The 23,641-nt window shown below is 37.8% G+C and overlaps 1 protein-coding gene across 6 annotated transcripts in view; it reads right to left on the reverse strand.

Moving 5' to 3' along the window:
• Nucleotides 1-23,641, reverse strand: part of smap1 (small ArfGAP 1) — a 122,947-nt gene that overhangs the window by 78,212 nt on the left and 21,094 nt on the right. For 3 of the 6 annotated variants that reach the window (XM_058796445.1, XM_058796444.1, XM_058796449.1), the window contains exons 2-5: nt 22,374-22,507; nt 19,286-19,371; nt 12,729-12,804; nt 3,155-3,226 (exon numbers count right to left, since the gene is read on the reverse strand). In XM_058796445.1, coding sequence (XP_058652428.1) covers nt 3,155-3,226; nt 12,729-12,804; nt 19,286-19,371; nt 22,374-22,507 — 368 coding nt within the window. The remainder of the gene's footprint in view (nt 1-3,154; nt 3,227-12,728; nt 12,805-19,285; nt 19,372-22,373; nt 22,508-23,641) is intronic. The other 3 variants (XM_058796448.1, XM_058796450.1, XM_058796447.1) reach the window with 1 other exon arrangement.

Consider the following 23,641-nt stretch of genomic DNA (forward strand, 5'->3'; position numbering starts at 1 on the left):
CACAACCTCTGTAATAATTCCAGAGCAAATTACCTACTGTTTTTCAGCAAACTCAGTAATCCTCTGAGAAAACTAATCCCGTCCGAATGCAATGTCTGTGATTGTCGGTGATTTTATTTGATTTTTTTCACAACGCGTTTCCTTGTTTTGGCCAACGTGAATTACCGTAGACACTCTTACCGCGCTCATGTTTGATATATTTGCCAAAAAAAACAACAACAATAAAATCAAGAGCCAGATCACGTAAACCATTCAGACTGGCTATTGTAATATCAGCGTCAGGTAAAATTACTCACTTTCATTTCTGCACTCAATTAATTACATATGCACCTTTATGAAAATTAAACACGGGTTTACTACCAATAAATAACTAAAGTAAAACTAAAGCAACCACATATTAACATGGTTTTGCTATACTAGCCATTTAGCTTTACCATGGTATTTGTAGTAAAACTTATGTGAGCGGCATGATGCAACAGAATACAATAGAAGCCATTATAATCAGTGATGCTGCGTGACTGACTACACTGGATGCGGCATGACATGACAAATGTAGTAGCTCTGCTGCTACTTCCAGCACTGAAAATCGCTTGCAGTAGCTCTGTTGATAAATTTATTAAAAATGGATATCTCTGCACAGCTGTCACGCCCGGTGTAGACGCGGTGTGTTTGTGAGCAAAGAAAATGATCAGTATAAATATAACGATCAGTATAGGCCTACTAAATATCGCACATCCTGCGATATGACTATCACAGATGCGCACATCGCGATATCGATGCTGAAACGATATATCGTGCAGCCCTAATTTCAAGTTATACACACCAAAACAGCTCTTTTTTAGACACGCCTCAAAAATGGCATTTTCCAGATGTTATATTAAATGATATGTGCAGTATTTTGAGCTGAAACTTCACACACACATTCTGGGGACACCAAAGACCAATATTACATCTTGTAAAAAGGGGCATGATAGGTGCCCTTTAACAAAGTGCACCATTTAAAACTCCCATCACAATGACAAAGCCAAACAAATGCATCATAAAGGACTGGCCTTGATATCGAGCAATCAGTTCTCCTTTTCTCTCAGCGTGAATCAATTGCTACTGCAAAAACGCTGAGCGAGAGGCTGGTTCAGGTGTGGGAGTGAGGGATCAGAGTGTGTTTTCTGCAGTGGTGGTGGGGTATCTGACTGGCACTATGATTACCAGCAGACGGAACAAATGGAGAACAGGCCAGGAGGAGCGGTGCGGATTGGCCGTTTGGAGCTCTTTATGGGAACATTGATTATTCTATTTCCACTCTGCATGCTGACAGAGCTGTGCTATCGATTCTTTTCCACAGCAGAGCACAGATGCAACAGACTTCACACATACACTCAAACACAACCACAACACTTTTCAACAATGAATGTGAACCCATCAGTGTGACTTCTATAGGTTCTCTCTCTCTTTGTTTTAAATTAACATTCTTACAAGTGGTTTAATAATCTGTTGCCAAAACTGCCAATAGTCAGACAGTTCAGACTGAAGCAATTACATCCGTTTTACACACTTCATTTCACAAATAGATTATGCAGGAAATTAAAACATATGACTTTTATATATTATAAAATATATTTTATATATTATTATATTTATTCATGCATGTACGTGTTATATATATATATATATATATATTGATTGTTTGGTTTCAGTAAATGCACAAAATGCATTATTTGGGTAACACTTTACAATAATTCACTAACACTTAAATTAAACAGAAAAGCAAGCAGGTGCATGATTTGGCATAGCAGCCAATACAAATAATTAATAACCATTTCCTTACCTAAATCCTGCGTTTGGACCAGGCTCGGTTGCAGAATCACAAAATACATTTGTGCTTCTGAAATTATCATCTTGATCTATATAGTGTAGTTAGCTATCTCTGTGTCGTACGTGGTCGCTTGTCAAGCATGAAAAACAAGTTTTATTTAAATTCTGAATATATTATCGTATACAGCATGCAAAGAGCACTCCCTTTAAAAAACTGTCACTCATTCATCACGATCTTACAAGTTCCGTTTTAACCAATGAATGTGACCACACAATGAAACTTTTTTTTTTTTTTTAATGAAGTTACGAGCATGATAGAACTCGGCGCTGGACAAAAAGCTGAGAGTGCATGGATTACAACCTAAACACCTCTAATTGGCCATTGCGTTGTAGAAATCAACAAACAGGTCTGTGATTAGCTACTTTGCTCCCCTCTGTGAAAATGCATTGTAAAATCATTTGACGCTTTCCAAAGCAGAAGATACACTGGATTGTTTGCCAAATCTATTTCGTTATTGCTATTATTACGAAGAAAACAGATCCTAGACCAGGAGTTATGGGCAATTTTTCCATCTAAAAAGCAATCAGTTAGACTATTATTTCGCACTGAGTTAGACTATTATACATGCTAAACGAAAGTCCGGCCGTCACCCTTGGCCCCTCTGGCGCCGGGCCCGTTGACCAGCTAAAATGTGCTTGTCTAGCACTAACCAGCATGAACCCAGCTTCAGCCGCATGGACATTTGTGCCGGTGCAGGGATTGCGCAACACATTATATCATAGAACACTGATTCAGTGATTGATTAACAGCACACAGAGGTCTGTCCCAATTTGCATACTACTTTGTTAGTGATGTGAAAGTGCATTTGGTGTATGTAGTAAGACAGTAAAACACTACTGAGATAAACCACCACCACATAAAATTGCATCCTGATTGTGCATATTAAAGGGGTTAACCTTTTTTTTTTTTAATTGCTAATAGGTTTAAGTATAATTTCAATATTTGTTTGGTTTGTTTTTTTTCGTGATTAAAGCTAAACAGTAGCTAAACAGGGACTAAAGGCCACATAACCCTAATTTTGATTGCATTAAGTTTTAAAAATTTGTTATTTCACATTTAATTTTTATGGATGCAAATGTAACAGCAATAGTATGCAATTTGGATATGTTTGGCATATTTTTTACATAATGTTATTTGAAATGCAATCATTCTAAACTAGCATACTATTTAGGATGGAAAGTATGCAAATTGGGATGCAGCCTAGAGAATGCACAGCACAAGCACAGCACAGCACCAAGATCAGTGAACCGCACAGCATAGAGAAGCACAGTGCTACAGTACCTCCAGTTTGCTTTTCTCAGCTGCTTGCGAAGAAGGGGATGATACTGAGGGCAAAGCAGCATCAGAGGACTTCTGCAGGGGCAGAGGAGAGAGAGAGAGAGAGGACGAGAGGGTAAAAGAGAGAAATTGAAATAGAATGAGAAAGAGATAGAGAGGGGGTTCGGAGAAAAAAGAGCGGAAGAAGAGAAATCAGAATTAATAGGCTGCAGCGATCACTATACAGTGAATAATTATTTAGCCTGTGGGAAACTGGGAAAAGCAACATTTATATACTGATACATTCACACACATCTGAACACTGCAAAAACACAACTTTATAAATCAGTATTTCTGCCGGTTTTTCAGTAAAAAATATTTAAACATTGTTAAAACAAATCCACTTGTGAAGCAAAATTGCTTAAGATATTAAAACTTGTTTTCAGAGACTATATCTTGAGAATTACATTTATTTTTGTTAGCCCACTGGCATTATTTTCTCATGTAAACCTCAGTAAAATTATGCATAAAAAGCAAAACATCTTCTTGCCAAGTAAGAACTTAACTCATATATATATATTTTTTATTTTTATTTTTTGGAAATAGCTACTTCTCGAAATTAATATACCCCGTTTAAAAGGATGCATATATTTTAACAGTAAAACAAGAAAATAGTTGGTTGCACAAATATACACATTAGGAAGAGGACCTGTGCATCTTGGTTTAGTTGCAATATCAGCAGTCACATCTATCATCAAGGACATATTTGGTGGGTAAAAATAGCCCAGACTTCTCCAGATGTTCCAGAAGATGTAAGAAGTGAGACCATCTGCCGAATCTGTAGTCAACAGTGTGTGAATCTGCATGGCCAAGACTGCCTCAAATCAATAGAATTAACTCACAAGTGTAGACACTGCAAATAACTGCATCAATCAGCTGCCGATGTTTGAAAAGCATGCTCATATATGTTTACATATGCATATATAAAAACTCAGCCAAATTCAATAGTATGGATTTCTATTTTCAATTTCATAGGAATTGTACTGTTGGAGGTTAAAAGGGCATCGTTTGCGAATGACAAAACACCTAAAGTGGTTCAATTACTGCTTGCACAAAGGACTGCACAACTGCGATGAAAATAAAAATCCTTTTTATTTTGAAAAGCTATTGTGATTTGAACAGGGATATGAAGACCATTCAAAATCCCATATTGCCGCAGTCTAGTTATCAAAGCAAAAAGAACAAAAAGGCATAGCAGCTGATGTTCAACAAGGTGTGTGAGAACTGCAAGCTAACAAGTGATGCCTTTTGACTCGTAATTAAGTCATGTTTTGAGTCCACTTTAGTGTTATATCGATTGCAACAGCAGCTTCAGTGAGCAATCCTGAAGATGGAATGCTGAAGACAAATGCTGAAAATACAGTTCCTCTCTAATTATGCACAAACTTCCTTTGATTAATGTTGTGTTAAATACCAAAACACTGTATTGGTTGAGGGAAAAAAACTCCATATGTGCTATCAGCATGAATTTTATTCCCTGCAATGTACATGTATAAACAAATAAACGCTGCAGAGACCGACATGTGCACTTAGGAACAAATATGTAGCTGTACAGGTCTGTGATACGCGTTAAAACCAAAATAAAAATAAAAACTAAAGTTGAAAATAACAGTCATTTCATCACTCTTTTACATTTTCTGAATACAGTGACCAAAAACGTGTTTTCTGGTCATTCAAAGTCACCTGTTATATCCACTATGCATTGGATGATATATCAAGTCAAGATCAAGTCACAACCTTGACCCTCACTTTCTTTTTGTTGTCTTCTTCCTTTCCCCTCACTGTGCCCCTTTCATTAGCTGGGGCAGTTTGTTTAGGCAGATTTTATTGGCTCTGGGGCAGATAAACAGCTCTTCCCCTTCACAAAGTCCCACAAAGCCTCTTTCTCTTGGGGCAGGAAAGAGAAGAAGGGAGGGCATGGAGGAAGATATGGAGGAATAGAGTAAAAAGCAGCATGGGTGAGCGAGTAAAGGGAATATACAGGGTTCAATACAAGTTAAGCTCAACTGACAGCATTTGTGGCATAATGTTGATTACAAAAATGAATTTTGAAATGACCTTGTCATTCCTCCTTCTTGACACTTACTTGTCTATATTGGGAAATAGTTTAAATAAAACATTGACAATTTAAATGGCAGAAGTTATGATTATTATTTGTTAAGTTAACCAAAGGATTAATCACCTAATCGGAAAATAACTGATAGATTCAGCTGTCAAAATATAATTGTTAGATTAATTGACTACATCAAAATAATTATTGACAGATTAGAAATTTGTAGCAGCTCTACTATTGACAGTTTCAAAGCTGATTCAGTTTCTGATTCCATTACTTCACCAGGTTTTATTTCCTCTCTGTCTGTTTTTAAAAAATATAGCAGAAATAATATAATTTGGAATGCATTTATTCTAATAATTCTAAATTCTATTCTGGGTTTCAGTGAGGCACTGATATTGAAAGGGAATGGGTCCCATCCTTAACCATTAAAATTGTCAGCTTTTCAAGAACAGCCACATGATGTAAACAATATGATATCATGGCTTATGAAATGTATCAAATTTCACGATGTGCCATAAACCCTAGAACATCTGCAAAAATTTTGATTTAAACAGCTTCACAGATAAAATAATACGTTTAACAGAAAAATTAATGCCAGTGTTTTAATAATACTAAAAGCTTCACATTTCTGCCATAAAACTAAAAAATTGGCCTACATTAACTACCATTGTAGGTGCCTCACAGTAACCTCCTTTTTTATTTTTCTGGTATTCAACATAAGCCGCAAATGCTGTCGGTTGAGCTTAACTTGTATTAAACCCGGGAATATTCCTCTGAAGCAGGTGACGGTGGCGAGGGAGTTTTCAGGAAGAGAAATAGACAAGAAGACAGATGACTTTCCTTTTGTCCCAGTATGGAAGTAGTGCTGTCAGCAGCATGCATCCACAGGGCCCAAGCTGAACAAGTAGGTCCATTATAGCCCAAGTTAGCACAGAACTGTTCGGACTGGTTCATTACCTGCTGATGGATCCCCCTCATAATCTGCTTTTATTGGGTTAGCATCAGCACTATGCTCCACAGCAGCATGGGCTCGTATTCATTAGAGAGCCATTAAATAATACCATGCAATACTCCTTCTCTTTCCCCCCCAATCCCTTTAATACCACCGTGCCCGTCTGGGGAAATAAGTCCAGAACGAGAAGCATGAGGAGATGAAGAGAGGCGGTCAATAAGCAGAGACAGCAATCAGCCCGGAGTGTGAAGGGAGAACCGATCTCCATCTTAATGCAGCCGAAGGCATGAAGACTCCCATCCTCTCAAAGAAGTAACAGCATCAGCGTGAGGTCCAAAGGTCTCCGGCTTTCTAGCTGAGAAGCAATAGGAGGAGCGGACAGCTAAATGCCCCATAATGCAGTGCAAACGGCCAAGCGGGCCAGGTCACTTGGGGCTGAATGAGGCTTAGATGACTGCAGTGTGAAAAGACACAGTGAGAAGTATGAGAATTGGCCAATCGCTGGCTGTGGAAGGCTGAAGCTATAATTAGTTACACTCCAATATCTCATTCACACTCATACAGACAGTTCTGTGGCATAGGGAAACAGACAGTTTTCTAAAAAAAAATAAATAAATAAATATCAAGTTACATTTAGCATAGCAGAGCTGAGCCTGTGATGTTCATATTCCCTTCGTCTTTTATATATTCCGTTCTTGATATTAAAAACGGTCCACTGAGATCCTTCATTTTGCACATTTTCCATGGTTCGGAAACACTTTGATCAAAATAATGAAAAAAAAAAATAAAAATATTGGAAATGGGAAAAGCATGTTTTGAAAACATCAAAACAAAACAAGGAAGTGCAGGACGCTTAATATCCTGGGACATTTATTTTCTGAGGTTCCGCTTCGCTGTTGGCTTCACACACACAATCATTTAAATGGTGCGAATCAGCAGGGAGGGAACATGACTTGAGCGCGCTGACTGGCGATAAGGCTTTCAATAAGACACATTTATTCCCCATCTACTGCCACTGAAGAACACACAGAACTTTCATTACTGCCACGAGACAGGAAAGAGAGGGAGGGCCCGTTAAGACTCTCTTGAGCTTGTTTTAGTAATTGAAGCAAGGAAATGCTGCAATATTGCATTTTTCTCCACCTGGGTGGAAGCAGGCAACTATTGATTTCTTTTCTTTTCTCTCTCTTTTTTAAAATTTTTTTGGTCCAGCTGCCCATCAGATGCCTCCATTCTAGGCTTAGAGTCAATGACTACGTTTACATGGACATCGATACTCCGATTTTAATACAATTAAGACAATACTCTGATTAGGAGTCTACCATGTAAACAGAGATTTTTGATTACCTTAATCCGGCTAAAGTCATAATCGAAGTAAACACAAATCGAATTAAGACATGTGGAGTATTCCTATTTTAGTCACATTATTGAAGTGCAGTACAGACATGTACACACCTTAATCACATTATTACCGTCGTGTAGGACTTTTCGCCGCATTTTGCGACAGGACACATACGGCAGCGATCAACTGTTTGACGGCAAATAAAAGAGCTTCAACACTGCCGTCGTCTGTATGCACGTAACGTTACAAATAATTAACTGCACTTGAAGCTTTCATAAAATTAAAAATGAAACACCCAAAACTGTATATGGCATCATCACGAAGACGAACTATATGTTTGTACATGAAATTCTGGGTTGAACGTCGGATGGCGTCGCGTGGTGACGTAATGACGCGTGCCATTAATCGATCTATGTACTATAACATGTAAAACGGGAACATGAAGGATTATTCTAAAAGCAACTCATGTAAACACCTTAATCATAATATTGTCTTATTCAGAGTAAGGTAAATAATTAGATTACTGATGTCCATGTAAACGTAGTCACTGTCACATGATTAAGAGTTAAAAGGCATCACTGTGGCAAGTTGTGTCACCAGAAAGTGATCAAACAGTACCACAGCTGAGAAAAAAAAAAAAATTTTGAGGTCAGTAAAATTTTTAAGGATGCATTAGATCAATAGTGATAGCAGTGACAATGTTGCAAAAGATTTCTATTTAAAATAAAAACTTCTTTTGAAATTACTTTTCATGAAAAAAATATAGGCCTATAACAGTTTTCACAAAAATATTAAAATGGTTTCAACATTGATAATAATAATGCAAATTATACATGTACCAAATTATTACATTTTTCATTATTATAACTAGGGGTGTAATGGTACACGTATTCGTACTAAAAATTTTCAGTACCGGTCTTTCAGTTTGGTTTGCATTTGTACAAATAGAGTATTGTTTTAACCAATGCGTGAGTGGAACTGGCAACTTCCAGTTTTATTAAGAAGCAAAGTGTCATCTTTCAAGTTATGTAATTTTTTTTCCAGGAAATTCAAACAATAAATGCCGTTATGATGCTCTTTGATGTGGTGTATAAATTCCTCAGTTCTGACGGCAGCGTGAAGCGCAATAATCCTTTCCTCTTTACTACTAGTTTTAACACAAAATAAACATGAATGAGCATCTCATGCCTCATCGTTCAATCAGCGTTTCAACCATGGAAAGATGTCAATAAAACAGCTGTAAGCTAAATTACATTTAATTGACCTCAGACAAGTCAGTGTCCACAGCTCATTAGTTCGCTAAAGAAATGTTAGTGCAGAGAAGAGCATTTTGCGAAGTATTCGACTATATAGTCATTATATTTTACTTTACTTGTTAGTGATGTCTTAATTAATGTGTTTAAATAAATCTGTTATGAAATAAGTTTCGACAGCCACTGCATAAATTAATTTATTTCTACAACAAATATCATTTTAGAATTTATAATTGTATAAATTTAATTTAAAAACTGCATTATGTGCAATTTACATGTCTGCATTTTTTTTTACATTTTTTTTAAGCTGACCGTTGATTATTATATTTAAAAGTGAATAGTAATTAAATTTAACTTTGGACTCTGTTGTTAATTGTAACCTTATAGTAATGTAGAATCTAATAATCATTATATTAGAATGTATACCCTCGGTTTCACAGACAAGGCTTAAGCCTAGTCCTAGACTAAAATATAAGTCTGAGCTGTTTCAACTGAAATAAACTTGCACCGACTGATCATCAAATATATCAGTGCATTTGTTTTGTCTCAAGATGCACCCCAGCAATGTTTTTTTCTAAGCATGTTTATAAAAATTACTTAAATGTTAATTACAAAAATAGAATGGTCTGACTTTAGATGTGTGAAATTATGCTACATAAGACACCTGCGCAAAAGAAAAACAGCAAATGGGCTGAAAGAACATGGAAATTCACTCTCTGACAGCAGATGGCGTTTATGGCCTCAATTTAGCGTTCCTTTGGTTACCTAAATCTGCTCTGCACTTATGAACATGGTCACGGAGGTAAGAGAAAAAGAAAATGCCATCTAAAGTTTTCTGAAGAAAGTTCCCTTCAGATACTCATTCATATTAACCCCCTGCCCCCAATTCATTATTTACATTTTTCTTCCTATATTTTGAGCATTGTGAACAGTGATCTTGCGCTGCCTGCTACAGTATTTTCTCTCTTTGTGCCCGTGTTCTGCATCTCTGTCCTGTGTTAACGGCCGTTTACAGACTTTAGTAATATTACCACAAATTACATTTTGGGAAATTATTGTAATCCATTTTGTGTGCAGTTCCGAAGACCCGATCGTGTGTTTGGAGCAAAAACTATCCGGTTCTGATTTATGTCCGATCAAGCTGGGCATCTCTCTCTCTCTCTGATGACGCACACGCAGAAACGACCACGGGGAAAGAAATCTTTGTCTGTCCATGCAATGAAATCCATGAATATGTAACGGTATAGCAAAATCCATATCATGGCACAACATAATACCGGTAGTCACGTTAATACCGATATAGCGCCCCATGCATTGCATGCGTATCCATGCATTACTGATGACATAGCGTACGCACTTCATAAAATTCAGATTGATCCACTGATCAACCCAGTGCTGGGTAAAACATGGACGAGCCCAGCGACTGGGTTGTTTAGACCCAGCGGTTGGGTTAAACATTTAACCCAACTGTTGGTTGAAAACAACCCAGCATGTGTTCTGTCCAATATTTACCCGGCACTGGGTTGATCAGTGGATCAATCTGAATTTTATGAAGCGCGTACGCTATTCTCTGTCATCAGTAATGCATGGATACGCTGTTTCCGTTCAAATCAAAGCATAAATAAACGTACAATACGTATCCATGCGTTACTGATGACAGAGAATAGCGTACACACTTTGTGTCCATCGGATGCTCTCCAAAATGGCGCTACGCAGACAGAGGAGACGAATTGTTGAATAAATGTCGTTATTTTTATTTTCTTTGCGTACAAAAAGTATTCTCGTCGCTTCATAAAATTCAGATTGAACCACTGATGGCAGATGGACTATTTTAGCGATGTTTTTTATACTTTTCTGTGCCTTGACACTGTAATTTACTTGGCAGTCAATGGGACAGTAGCAAATCTCCCGGTTTTCATCCAAAATATCTTAAATTGTGTTCCGAAGGCGAACGAAGGGGGACGAACGAATCACTTGAACGTGATTTCTCCAAGTAAAACAAGGATATTGATCCAGGAACAACATTCCAATCAACCAATTAGAATTGAACTTTTCAGGAAATGTCAGTTTCAGGCTTACAATTAGGGTTAGGAGCTTCTACAGCTTTGTTAATCAGCTATCATTTCCCTCTCATTTTAGGAATAAATTATGGGTAAGGTTAGGTTTAGGGCTGGGGATTGGTTTAAGTCTATGTTTTTGGCCAGTAATGTTGATCCAGGATCAACAAAAGATGTTGATCCAGGAACATTTCTTACTTGGCAAAATCACGGCGACCTCTTTGGGACATCAAAATTAACCATCCAATCAAACTATGGTACTTCAGTGTAAATGTATTTATCATTTGTAGAACCTGAACAAATGAGGTAGATGCTGCGACATGCCTTCATCCTCAAAAAACATGAACAAACCACACACAGAAAAGAAAACCGTTTCATGTTAAAGCTTTTAAGTTAATTGTCAAGGCAACTAATTCAAATTTTCATTTAATTTTTCTAATTTTGTTTTTTACCTAATATTTATATTTAATTTTATTTCAGCTTAATTTCAATTACAGTTTTTATTAGCTTTAGTTAACAATAACACTGAGTGAAATCAGTTGAGAATCACTGTTTTAAAACATTAATACACTTTAAACACACACAGAGCCAAAACGAAGTGGTTGTAAATCATTATCTGCTTCTGTATTCATCACAAGTAACAGTCCCTCACTTCACACTGTTCTCACTAACCTTCTCATTCCTGTCTTTTCTTCATACACTATCTCTCCCTCTCTCATTCAGACCCCTCCACACACAAAGCAAAATGCCTTAAACTGATAACGAGTTGTTTTTAATAATTTATTTGCATATAAAAGCCGTTGGCAGAGTCGGTGGATGAAGACGACCTGGAATCACAGTCTTTCTTCAGGCAGTGCCTCAATGTTACAGTGTGGTGCACAACACGCCACTATTTTGCATTTTAGTACTGCATTTTAATTCAATGAACAGTTTTTTTTCTTTCTTTTCTCATCCTTTCTTTGACACAGACCAGTGCTGCTTGTATATTTGCCTGGGTTGTGACTCCCCAGTCAACGGCTGACCACCACTGCTGAAATCTGATTGGCTGTCTGTTTCTGCAGGCAGAGGTTTTAATTGGCCAGCTCAGGCAGGCCTGTCAGAGAAAGGCAGAGCTCTGCTTGGGTAGGCTTAAGTAGAGAGAGAAATGTAATTGGACAGGGCAGCCTTGCAGAGTTTGATCGAAAACCTTTCACAGTGTAACCATGTTTCAGTCTCTCCTGATCCAAAGCAATCAGAAAAGGCCAAAAGGAGGCTGTTTGTTTAGACTGCTTAAGCTCCTCAAGCATTATCATGAGGCTAAGACCTGAATGGATGGTCAATTACTATTCCTTCTGGCATTTGGTCAACACAAACATTAAAGAACAGAGAGGAAGTCACAGAAAGTCATTTAACACAAGTAAGAGTGCTTTAATTGGCTGCTGGCTCCTGTCAATCAATTTCCAACATGTAAAGCACAGCTGCAACCCACCAGGCTGTGTAATGTGAATTTGAGGCATCAATGATCAGAACAACTGGCCACCAAATCAGGCCTTCCACACATAAGATACAGTAAACACTAGAGCTGGGTTTTTCCAACTGGCTCACGAATCACGATACAACGTTATGATTCAATATGCTGCAATGCATCACAAACTCAAAACTGCAACTTTGCTAAATGTATGATCTGCAACCAAATCTGCAAGAGATACAATACCTCAGAGAAATGCCACTTTCAGAGAGTTTGTTTATCTAGATTACGTGCTTCTTCATTCATTAAACTGTAGGAAGTGATATGAATTCACACATGAATAACTAAATAAAATAATTAAATAGATAAACAAGATTTTAGATAGAGAGATAGAGAGATAGATAGATAGATAGATAGATTTTGATACTCACAATTGCTCCATTGACAGCGTTTTTATCGTAGTACTTCTTCCTCTCATACTTGTCCCTGATGAAGAACTCCACGGCTCTGAAACATTGCTCAGGAAATTTGAAAAATTATGGCTTACAACTAATACAAATCATATTAAACATCACAGCATTTAAACAAACATGGCACACATTGTCTCTTACAACCTCTCAGGTTAAAGAGTGAGAGAAGCTTGATGCTGACTGCATATTTAAAACCCATGAGATGGCTTAACTTACTTGTGCTAGTTTTGAGGGGATATACCTCTCATTTTACCACAAATTTATGAGTGCACAAACTGAAAGCCACAAAACTTTGTTTGTTTTCATGGGGTCTTTAAATCTCAGTCTTATTGTTTTAAAGTTGATCCGAGGCCCAGTTTGAAGGCTTGTTTTTGATGGTAAATCTCATATTGGCTTGAAAGATTTACCTGGCATCTTGCTCAGCTACAATGCAACTCCTGCATTAAAGAGGCCAGCCCTCTCAGACTGGCTGTATTCTCTCCTCACCATTAAAGACACCAGAGCACCAACACCACACCTGGACCACAAACTGAATACAACTCAGGACTCCAATCAGGACTCTAATTTCTCAAAAGGTGCAACTAAAAAAAAAAATCGGAGGTCGCACCGGTCAAAAAAATAAAAGTCTCCGCGACTCTGAAAGTCTCCCTGTGGTTCAACAACAGACACACATCAGACCCATATCGTGGTCTAAACCAATCAGAGATAGTGAAGGGCGGATTGTTAGTTAATAATTCACAAGTCAATATTGCCTATATGGACAGCGATTTAAAAAAAAAAAAATTGAAAAAAACTGAACTTATAAAACTGCGGTGTTAAATACGATGCGGTCGAAAATTTGCGTGCACCTAAGAAAAAAAAAAGTTAGGCGCACCAGTGCAAAAACTTAGTCTAGAGCCCTGCAACTTAGCATTCTGCATCTTGAAAGAAAGAAAAAGAAAAGAAAAAACAGGATCAAAAGATGGTCCAAATCCTCCCAAGCCTGCTTTTTTTCTTATTTTCACAGCAAACACACATGCAAAGTGTGGGGGCAAAGACGAATCAAAACACACGCTCTCTGAATCTCACTCCCTGTTAACAGTGCGAATTTATACAGCGACAGTAAAATGCTAAGAGGACCGGTTCACGCAGCTTTATTGGATTTACACTCTCATGAATCCCTGATCACAATACAATAATGCATCTGATGAAATATGGATCAGGGTGAAGAAGCAGGTGGCAGGAAGAGAAAGAATGTGAGAAAGAAAGAAAAAAGACCGGGGTGAGCAACAAAACCCCTGTAGCATCCTCAGAACAAAAGATCAGCGGTTCTCAAACTGGTGGTCCAGGAAGAATTTCAAGTGGTGTACGGGGGACCAATTTTAAACAATACAACTAAATAAAATATACTAGCTTTCAAAAGTTTGGGGTTGGTAGGATTTTTGAATGTTTCAGAAAGAAGCATGGCAGCAAAACCAGCAAAAACAGTGTAAAATGTTATTATAATCAAAAATAACAGATTTTAAAATGTCATTTATTCCTGTGATGCTGCAAAGCTGGATTGTCCAGTCTTCAATGTCACATAATCCTTCAGAAATCATTCTAATATGCTGATTTGCTGTTCAAGAAACTTTTCTTATTATTATCAATGTTGAAAACAGTTGCTGGTTTATTTAATATTAATATTTTTGTGGAAACAGTGATACATTTTTTTCAGGATTCTTTGAGTAAAAGATTTTATGATGTTACAAAATACTTCAGTTTTTACTGGTACTTCTGATATCTATCTATCCATCTATCTATCTGCGTGTGTGTGTCTGTGTGCTGATATAATTTTAGCTGTGTTGCTTTTATTAGCACACAGACGGCTTGCTGTGCTTTAGCTGCTAGCCAGTTATACCACAAAACCCTCCTGGAAAAGTTTCAAGCGTCTTTACATTAATACTCTTTAAAGGCACCTATTTTCAAAAACATGTTGCGAGACACTTGAGAAAGTTTTGTTCTGCTGTGCTCCGTCTACTGTTTTGAATGCAAAAACATATGTAAATCAGGCCAATCCTGTTCCTGGAGATATACATTCTTGCAAAGTTCAGCTCAAACCCTAATCAAACACACCTGAACCAGCTAATTAAAAATCCTCAGGAACACTTAATTATGCAGGGCTTCTTTACGATGATCAGTAGAGTAAAGCTTCAGGGGCCTAGACAAGTCGATTTTGAAAATGTGGAATTTCGCACATTCCTAAACTTAAAATGGTACAGATGCGTTGTTGCATCACACCGAGTTAGGACGTGATGCAAAAGTTACAGAGAGAAGCCGGTAAGAAAGATGACGCATAAAAAAAAAAAAGTAAAAAAAACACAGCGCTGGCATAAATAGGAAAAGATAAATGAGTTATACAGTTTTTTTTTTTAAAAAGACTGTGAGGGAAAAGAAACGGAGAAAGAAACCACAAGCACACCAAATGAAGGTACATCTGCCATTCACAATAAGCAACAGAAGAGAGAGAACTTTAAATTTCCTCTCTCTGCCGATCTGACGTTTATATTAACACAGCCAACTTTTCCATTAAGGAGATCACGAGAGGGAAGCAGTGATAAGTGAGAAGTGAGAGAGGGTGAGAGAAAGTGAAAGACCCCCACACTGGCGTACAAAAGATCCGCATTTCCATCTGAAGAAACCACACCTGTGATAAAGCAAATTCCATCAAAGCCGGTTTGCGGAGGAAGCTCACCTCTGCTGTCCGGATTAATCCATTTTGACGGTTAAGAATATTGTACCTCAACGGTCAGCATACAAATGAAGCCATTTCCATAGCCACACCAAACGCAGGAGCGCTGATAACAGGCTGCGGATGCCAGGGAAATTCAATTAGGGTTTCTGAAGGCGCCAATGAGGAGAATATGGAATTATCCCGGCCGCCACACACACCCAATTAGACTGATGGTGTGAAATAGGACGGAGGAGGATACCCGAGGCAAGAGGGATGAGAGACATGAGGAGACTTCCTGTTAGGCCTCAGTGATGAGGTAGTTCCTGCTCAGCTCTGCTGTGTGTGAAGCTGCTGAAAACAGCAGCTGATTTCTCTAAATCTCTGCAGCCAGAGGTGTGAAGTCACACAGGCTTCTGCCTGCCACATTCACCAACAGTACACAAGGAATTCCCAACAGGATTTTTTTTTTTTTTTTTTTTGTATATATATAGTTCATGATGGAACTATACAGGATGTTTGAATTGTGATAGAACTGACAAATTAAATGTATAAATCAAGATAAAGAAATCAATACCTCATAGTATTGCGCAATTATTAAAAACACTACCAATCAAAAGTTCGACGTCTGTTAGATTTTTTTGTTTATGAGTATTTTATGTTCATCAAGTTTGCATTTATTTGATAAATATAATAAAAACGGTAATACTGTGAAATAGCATTACAACTCAAAATAAACGTTTTCTATTTTGATATATTTTTAAATCTAATTTATTCCTGGAGTGACAAAGCTGAATTTTCATAAGTCATATCTCCAGTCTTTAGTGTCACACGATCCTCCAGAAATCAATTGAATATGCTAATTCGGTGTTCTATAAGCGTTTTTTATTATCAATGTTGAAAATAGTTGTGCTGCTTAATGTTTTGTGAAAACTGTGATAAATTTTTTTCAGGATTCTTTGATGAATATAAAGTTCAAAACAATATTTTTATTTGAAATATAAATATTTTGTAACATTATAAATGTATTTACTGTCTCTTTATTCATTTAATGCATCTTTGCCAAATAAATCTTAAAAAAAATAAATCTTACTGACCCCAAACTTTTGAAAGGTAGTGTATGTGCAAAAATCAATGGTACTAAGCACAAACAATCAGTGGAGTTTGATGACAGTACATGCATTATTCATTTTAAAAAACAGCATGTCATATAATAAAGTTTACAGAACATAAAGATCTCCTTTCCCTCATTTTTCAAGCCCTGAACAATATCACGAACCTGCACTGCCGTAGTTCATCACCTAGAACTAAATATCTCAAGGATCAAAAAGGTACACAATGTCTCTAGGACAGAGAAAAAAGGGCTCTTAAGCTACAAGAGGAATATTCATGCATATTTATGTTGAAAAAGTTTATCTAGTATTATTGTGAGCAGAAGTACCGGTAGCTTTTTTTTTAACTGGGTAAAATTTATTCATTCAGCATTCAAACATACAACTTTTTATATATGGTTTTCTTACATTTCTCTGAAAAATAAGACCTGCCTTCAAGATATACAGTGGGTACGGAAAGTATTCAGACCCCCTTAAATTTTTCACTCTTTGTTATATTGCAGCCATTTGCTAAAATCATTTAAGTTCATTTTTTTTTCCTCAATGTACACACAGCACCCCATATTGACAGAAAAACACAGAATTGTTGACATTTTTGCAGATTTATTAAAAAAGAAAAACTGAAATATCACATGGTCCTAAGTATTCAGACCCTTTGCTCAGTATTTAGTAGAAGCACCCTTTTGATCTAATACAGCCATGAGTCTTTTTGGGAAAGATGCAACAAGTTTTTCACACCTGGATTTGGGGATCCTCTGCCATTCCTCCTTGCAGATCCTCTCCAGTTCTGTCAGGTTGGATGGTAAAGCGTTGGTGGACAGCCATTTTAGGTCTCTCCAGAGATGCTCAATTGGGTTTAAGTCGGGCTCTGGCTGGGCCATTCAAGAACAGTCACGGAGTTGTTGTGAAGCCACTCCTTCGTTATTTTAGCTGTGTGCTTAGGGTCATTGTCTTGTTGGAAGGTAAACCTTGGCCCAGTCTGAGGTCCTGAGCACTCTGGAGAAGGTTTTCGTCCAGGATATCCCTGTACTTGGCGCATTCATCTTTCCCTCGATTGCAACCAGTCGTCCTGTCCCTGCAGCTGAAAAACACCCCACAGCATGATGCTGCCACCACCATGCTTCACTGTTGGGACTGTATTGGACAGGTGATGAGCAGTGCCTGGTTTTCTCCACACATACCGCTTAGAATTAAGGCCAAAAAGTTCTGTCTTGGTCTCATCAGACCAGAGAATCTTATTCAGGTGTTTTTTTAGCAAACTCCATGCGGGCTTTCAAGTGTCTTGCACTGAGGAGAGGCTTCCGTCGGGCCACTCTGCCATAAAGCCCCGACTGGTGGAGGGCTGCAGTGATGGTTGACTTTCTACAACTTTCTCCCATCTCCCAACTGCATCTCTGGAGCTCAGCCACAGTGATCTTTGGGTTCTTCTTTACCTCTCTCACCAAGGCTCTTCTCCTCTGATAGCTCAGTTTGGCCGGACGGCCAGCTCTAGGAAGGGTTCTGGTCGTCCCAAACGTCTTCCATTTAAGGATTATGGAGGCCACTGTGCTCTTAGGAACCTTAAGTGCAGCAGAAATTTTTTTGTAACCTTGGCCAGATCTGTGCCTTGCCACAATTCTGTCTCTGAGCTCTTCAGGCAGTTCCTTTGACCTCATGATTCTCATTTGCTCTGACATGCACTGTGAGCTGTAAGGTCTTATATAGACAGGTGTGTGGCTTTCCTAATCAAGTCCAATCAGTATAATCAAACACAGCTGGACTCAAATGAAGGTGTAGAACCATCTCAAGGATGATCAGAAGAAATGGACAGCACCTGAGTTAAATATATGAGTGTCACAGCAAAGGGTCTGAATACTTAGGACCATGGGATATTATCTGCAAAAATGTCAACAATTCTGTGTTTTTCTGTCAATATGGGGTGCTGTGTGTACATTAATGAGGAAAAAAATGAACTTAAATGATTTTAGCAAATGGCTGCAATATAACAAAGAGTGAAAAATTTAAGGGGGTCTGAATACTTTCCGTACCCACTGTAGTTTTAGAAATATTCAGAAATCATTCACTGCTCATAGAACTGCGTCCTTTGCCATCTCAATGGTAACCGTTAGCTCTAGGGTGGAGCCTAAATGTGTTCTACCAGCCACTACAAATTCAACTGCAAATTAACATCACTGTGACTACAAGCTTAAGGATACAAAACAGTGTTGCTATTGCCCGTCAGGAGTAAAACAGTATCTATAAATCTGACAAAAAGTATTGCTAATCCCTGTATTTGGCAACCAAATAATGAATATCTTCATTTATCCATGTACAAGACAACCCAACATGTAGAACTTTACATGTTTTTAAAGTGGTAGATGCTCTAAATACTTTTCTGTTGCTTACAAGAAAAAAAGTTGCTAGTTCTGGCTACAGAATCTGATAGTTTGTGAATTTGGCAGCAGCAAGAAAAAGAGTAGGACGCAACAGTATGAACTTTGCATAAACTCACAAATACACAGTTCTTTCAATATAACAAATCCACAATTTGTCTTTTCTAGCGCCAAGAAAAGGATTATTCACTTTAATCATGTCAATCCTCTGCAGATGACTAAGAACGCATCTGTACCACACACTAAACTCAGTCTCTGAGTAGAAAGTTGACAGCTTTTACCAAATAACTAGCAAAGGCCATTAACCAGAATTACAAACAAAAACACAGGTAGACTCAAGGATACTGGTCAGTTTGCGGCCGTCTGAAGTTTTCTGGGAGATGAGCTTCATACAGCTGTCTTGCCTTGGTGTTGCCCATGCTCTGCACGCTCTAAACAGAGAAAGACAGACAAAAAATAAATAAAAGATAACTGGTGAAAAAGGAGAACAATGCAAACCATCCATTTATCCCAAAGTCTATCAGAAAGGAGAAAAAGCAAGCACCTTAATAAATAAGATGATTTAATCTAATGCATATCAGAGCTCAAGTAACAAAAAAAGTACACATTTTATTTCAAGCTACATAATGCATTGTTAGACAAATAGTTTGATATAGTATTTCTCATAAACCAAGCAGGTTTCTTTACCAAAAAAAAAAGAAATGCACAAAAATTGGGAATTAACTCACAAACACACTTTCAGTTTTGTTAACTGGTACAAAACTCAATTGGTGTCCATTATTAAAAGTGCAGAAACTCAAAACATATAGCACAAAACTCTATAAGATAAATAAACAAATTAATCAAGTACCATTCATGAAGCAGGTCGTCTAAATAAGTGAAAATCTGAAACAGATGCATCTCTGTACAATGTTACCCTTCACATATTTAAAATGCTTAAATGATGAACTGAGGAAAAAAAAAAAAAAATGTATTTAGTATGCTGACATGCATTTAGCATGGACCCATTAAAAAAAAGATATATTGATAGCTCTCTCTCTCTCAATGTCGAAGTACAGCAAAGACCTCTGAATAAAGAGCGACCTCATTCTTTGAGGTGGTGGAATTTGATTGGTTGCTGTGTGCACAATCGTCGGTGCAACAAGAGTGACGGTGCAAAATATCTGTACCTTGATTCATGCCACACATCACAGTTCGTAACTTCCTAAGAAAGCTAGGGGTAAAATGCATGACCTTTTAACCTGAAACAGACTCAAAAAAAGCCCAGTTGTCTGTGCGAGTTTATGGCCCTGATTCTTAATTAAACATGTAATCGAGGCTATTCCGAACATACACAAATTACATGCATTTGCATTATCAGTCCTATGTCACGTACGTCTAAGCCTGTCAGTGACAAATTAATACGAGGATGATGGATCCGACTGAAGGAAGAGAAGATGCTGAAAAACAGACAAGTAATTACCCATCAAGAATTAATTATCCATCCAGACGTCAATTAATATGCAAAGGGGAGATGCAAGACTCCCTTTTGGTTGCTTAAAAACTCATAAATCTTTCAAGCCACACTGTTTTTTACAGCACAACACACAGACACACACAAATTCAGTTCCACGTGTATACCTGTAATATGAATAAAGGTTACTTGGACTACATGAAGCAGTGTGTTTTGAAGCCATCACTCACACTACAATAGAAAAACAGGTGTCCAGATAACTTCAGGAAGGGCTCAACAAGGATTTTTATGTTGGCTTGGTCACTGTCCCCACCACAAATATAGCAAATATACTTTTCAAATTATTCTATTTTATACTTCAAGGGTTTGCAATTTGGATAAAAACTCATATGTTAGCCAACTATACACAACTAGATATAACTTTGGCAAAAAGATAGGAACGCAAACGGATATCAGCTACGTTTTTATATTATCATATTATGCTATATAAGAAGAAATTGTTGAATAAATTTGTTATTTTTGTTTTCTTTGTGCAAAAAAAAAAAAGCATTCTCGTAGCTTCATAAAATTAAGGTTGAATCACTGATTTCACAAGGTCTATTTTATCGATGTCCTTACAACCTTTCTGGGCCTTGAATGTGGTAGTTGCGTTACTGTCTATGGAGGGTCAGAAATAGGGTTCTAACGGTATGAGATTTTCACGGTATGATAATCGTCTCAGAAAATATCACGGTATTAAACAATAATTCTTATCAGTCACAATGAAGTTATTTGAGTGAACAAATCCTTTATTACAACAAACTTGAATCCATTTTAATGAAAAAAGTAAATTTTATTTCATTTTAAAAAACAATTAAAAAATAAAGCTATACACCTTATGTATATCTATATCACACTTTAACATTTGAATTAATGTTTTAAAATGTTATCAAATGAAAATTTAACAACTTTTATTTTTGGCAAAGTTCTGCACAACAGAGGTATACTAAGTTAAAACATGGACAACCATGAAATTCCTTAAAAATAATGTTTAAATAAATTCATTATTATATTATACATTATTATTGTTGTTGTTATAACTTTGAACTACATTGTACAATGCTAATATATTTTTCATAATTTCAAATTAAATCAAACTTTTATTTTGACTGGTTGTAGCGGACTTTGAGTTTCAGATTGTATTTGGCAAGGGTTTTTCCTCAAATAAAACTAGGAAATGTTTAAGCAGCTCTGGTGATGTTCATGTTTATGTAGACACTGAAAACACCATAAGCGTCATGCGTACTTCAGTATGTAGTGGATAAAACGGCAGAGACATGCAGAAACACGCAGATTATTCATACAGCATTTGATTTATCCATTCATCGGATTGCGCGTTTTACCTGGCATCCTCTTTATACTGTAAATTCCATGTTCACGACTGCACCGGGATTCTCTCCGCATCACGGAAATCATACGGCCTAATAACTAATAATTGTTATAAATGCGACATACCTTTATCTGCACGGAGGAATGGGATGAAATAAGTTGCATGCACGGCGGTGAGTTTAAAAAAATAAAAAAATAAAAATAAAAAGTAGATTTGCAAATGTTTACAGTATGTTAACCGTGCACGTTCAAACCGTGATAAACCGCCATACCGGTATATCGTTACAACCCTAGTCAGAAAGCTCTCAGATTTCACTGGAAATATCTTAATTTGTGTTCTGAAGATAAATGAAGATCTTGCAGATTTGAAACAACATGTGGGTGAGTAATTAATGACCAACTTTTCATTTTTGGGCGAACTATCCCTTTAAGAAATTCTTACCAACCCCAAAATTTTGAACAGTAGAGAATGTGACCAATAAATGCTAGACACTGTGAAATAGCAGTACTGCCTTAATCTGTCGAATGAGAGCCGGGTCATCAACAGGCCCAAAACATCTGGTTGAGTCCCATAAGAAAGATAAACCAACCAACACATGAAAACACACATACTTGTATCTGCTCGGGGGTCCATTGGTCCAGGTTGACTGATTTAACGCGTGATATATGCACTCCCAGGTTCCGGTGTATTCCAGCACAGCGGATACAAATAAACACACCAAGATTCCAAGAGGCCCATCGAGGTCCTGCGGGGAAAGAGAGAGAAAACAGACAGAATTTAGACCTGCAGTAAAGCACTTCCCATTATCTGAAACAGATAACGCCATCATAACAGGCAGTGAAGAAACAGCGGTTTAAAATAAATCTTCTGAGTCACGGTGCCGCCTAAAGCTCCGTCGCGCAATTCCGCCTTGCCATGGCATCGAATAAACCGCATTGTGCTGTGATGCTGAAAACCAATATCTAAACGATGGAATTTTGCAGTCGTGATAATAAAATTCGATCCAAGCGTGGGATGAATGCAGCAGGTAGCCCACCTGAATCAACAGTCAATAGCCGCAGGTACCTGAATAAAACAGTGAAACTACATTGTGAGACTCCTGATCTCATCAAGCACATAAAAAAGGGAGAAGAAAAATGTGAATTGTGCAACAATACAGACTGTATGCGATTATCTTCAGCCTGGTGTGTAATATTCAGCTCTCAGTAGTGACTGTAATAGCACGGGGGCGGACGAAAGCGCTCTGACGGTAGACGCTAACAAAGGCAGAGACGGAGGTTGTGTATCTTTCAGTTCTAAGCGCAAGAAGTCGATAGCTTTCGGGTTAAAAGTTGCGCGTGGAAGCGGATAGATTGGGGGGTGTGGGTGCACTGGAGCGGTCCTGACAGCTCTCGGCTGGTCGGTTGGCGCTGGTGAGAGCACTGCTCCTGACGGGCCATAAATCACCGGGTTTGCTGGGAAATGGATTTCTGTGGTTCACCCGCCCTCTTTGGCTTTATCTACACCTGTCAGCCATCTTAGGACGTGTCCAATTCGCTTCCTCTGTCTCAAGCTTTCTCGCAGCACGGAGCTGTATCCCTGGTTTCAGGGGGGGGATGGGATCTGTATTCTGCCTGCAGGACGCCTGGCATGGGTTTGCATGCCCATCAGGCAAGAGTAGAGTAAACCACTGACCCTGGCCGTGCCACCCACACAGCTCCTGAATAGAAAAAAAAACGTGCGCACATACACTACAAATGCATCCATTAGCATAACAAACAATACCGTACTGTTTCTTCACATTTAAGCAGGTTCATAATTTATCCTGCATGATTGCTCAGGATATTAATGGCTATCTTGCTTCTGTTCTGTGCTCAGATGACAAAAGAGGAGGGGCGAC

The sequence above is a fragment of the Onychostoma macrolepis genome, chromosome 13 (assembly GCF_012432095.1).
Source record: "Onychostoma macrolepis isolate SWU-2019 chromosome 13, ASM1243209v1, whole genome shotgun sequence".
NCBI lineage: Eukaryota > Metazoa > Chordata > Actinopteri > Cypriniformes > Cyprinidae > Onychostoma > Onychostoma macrolepis.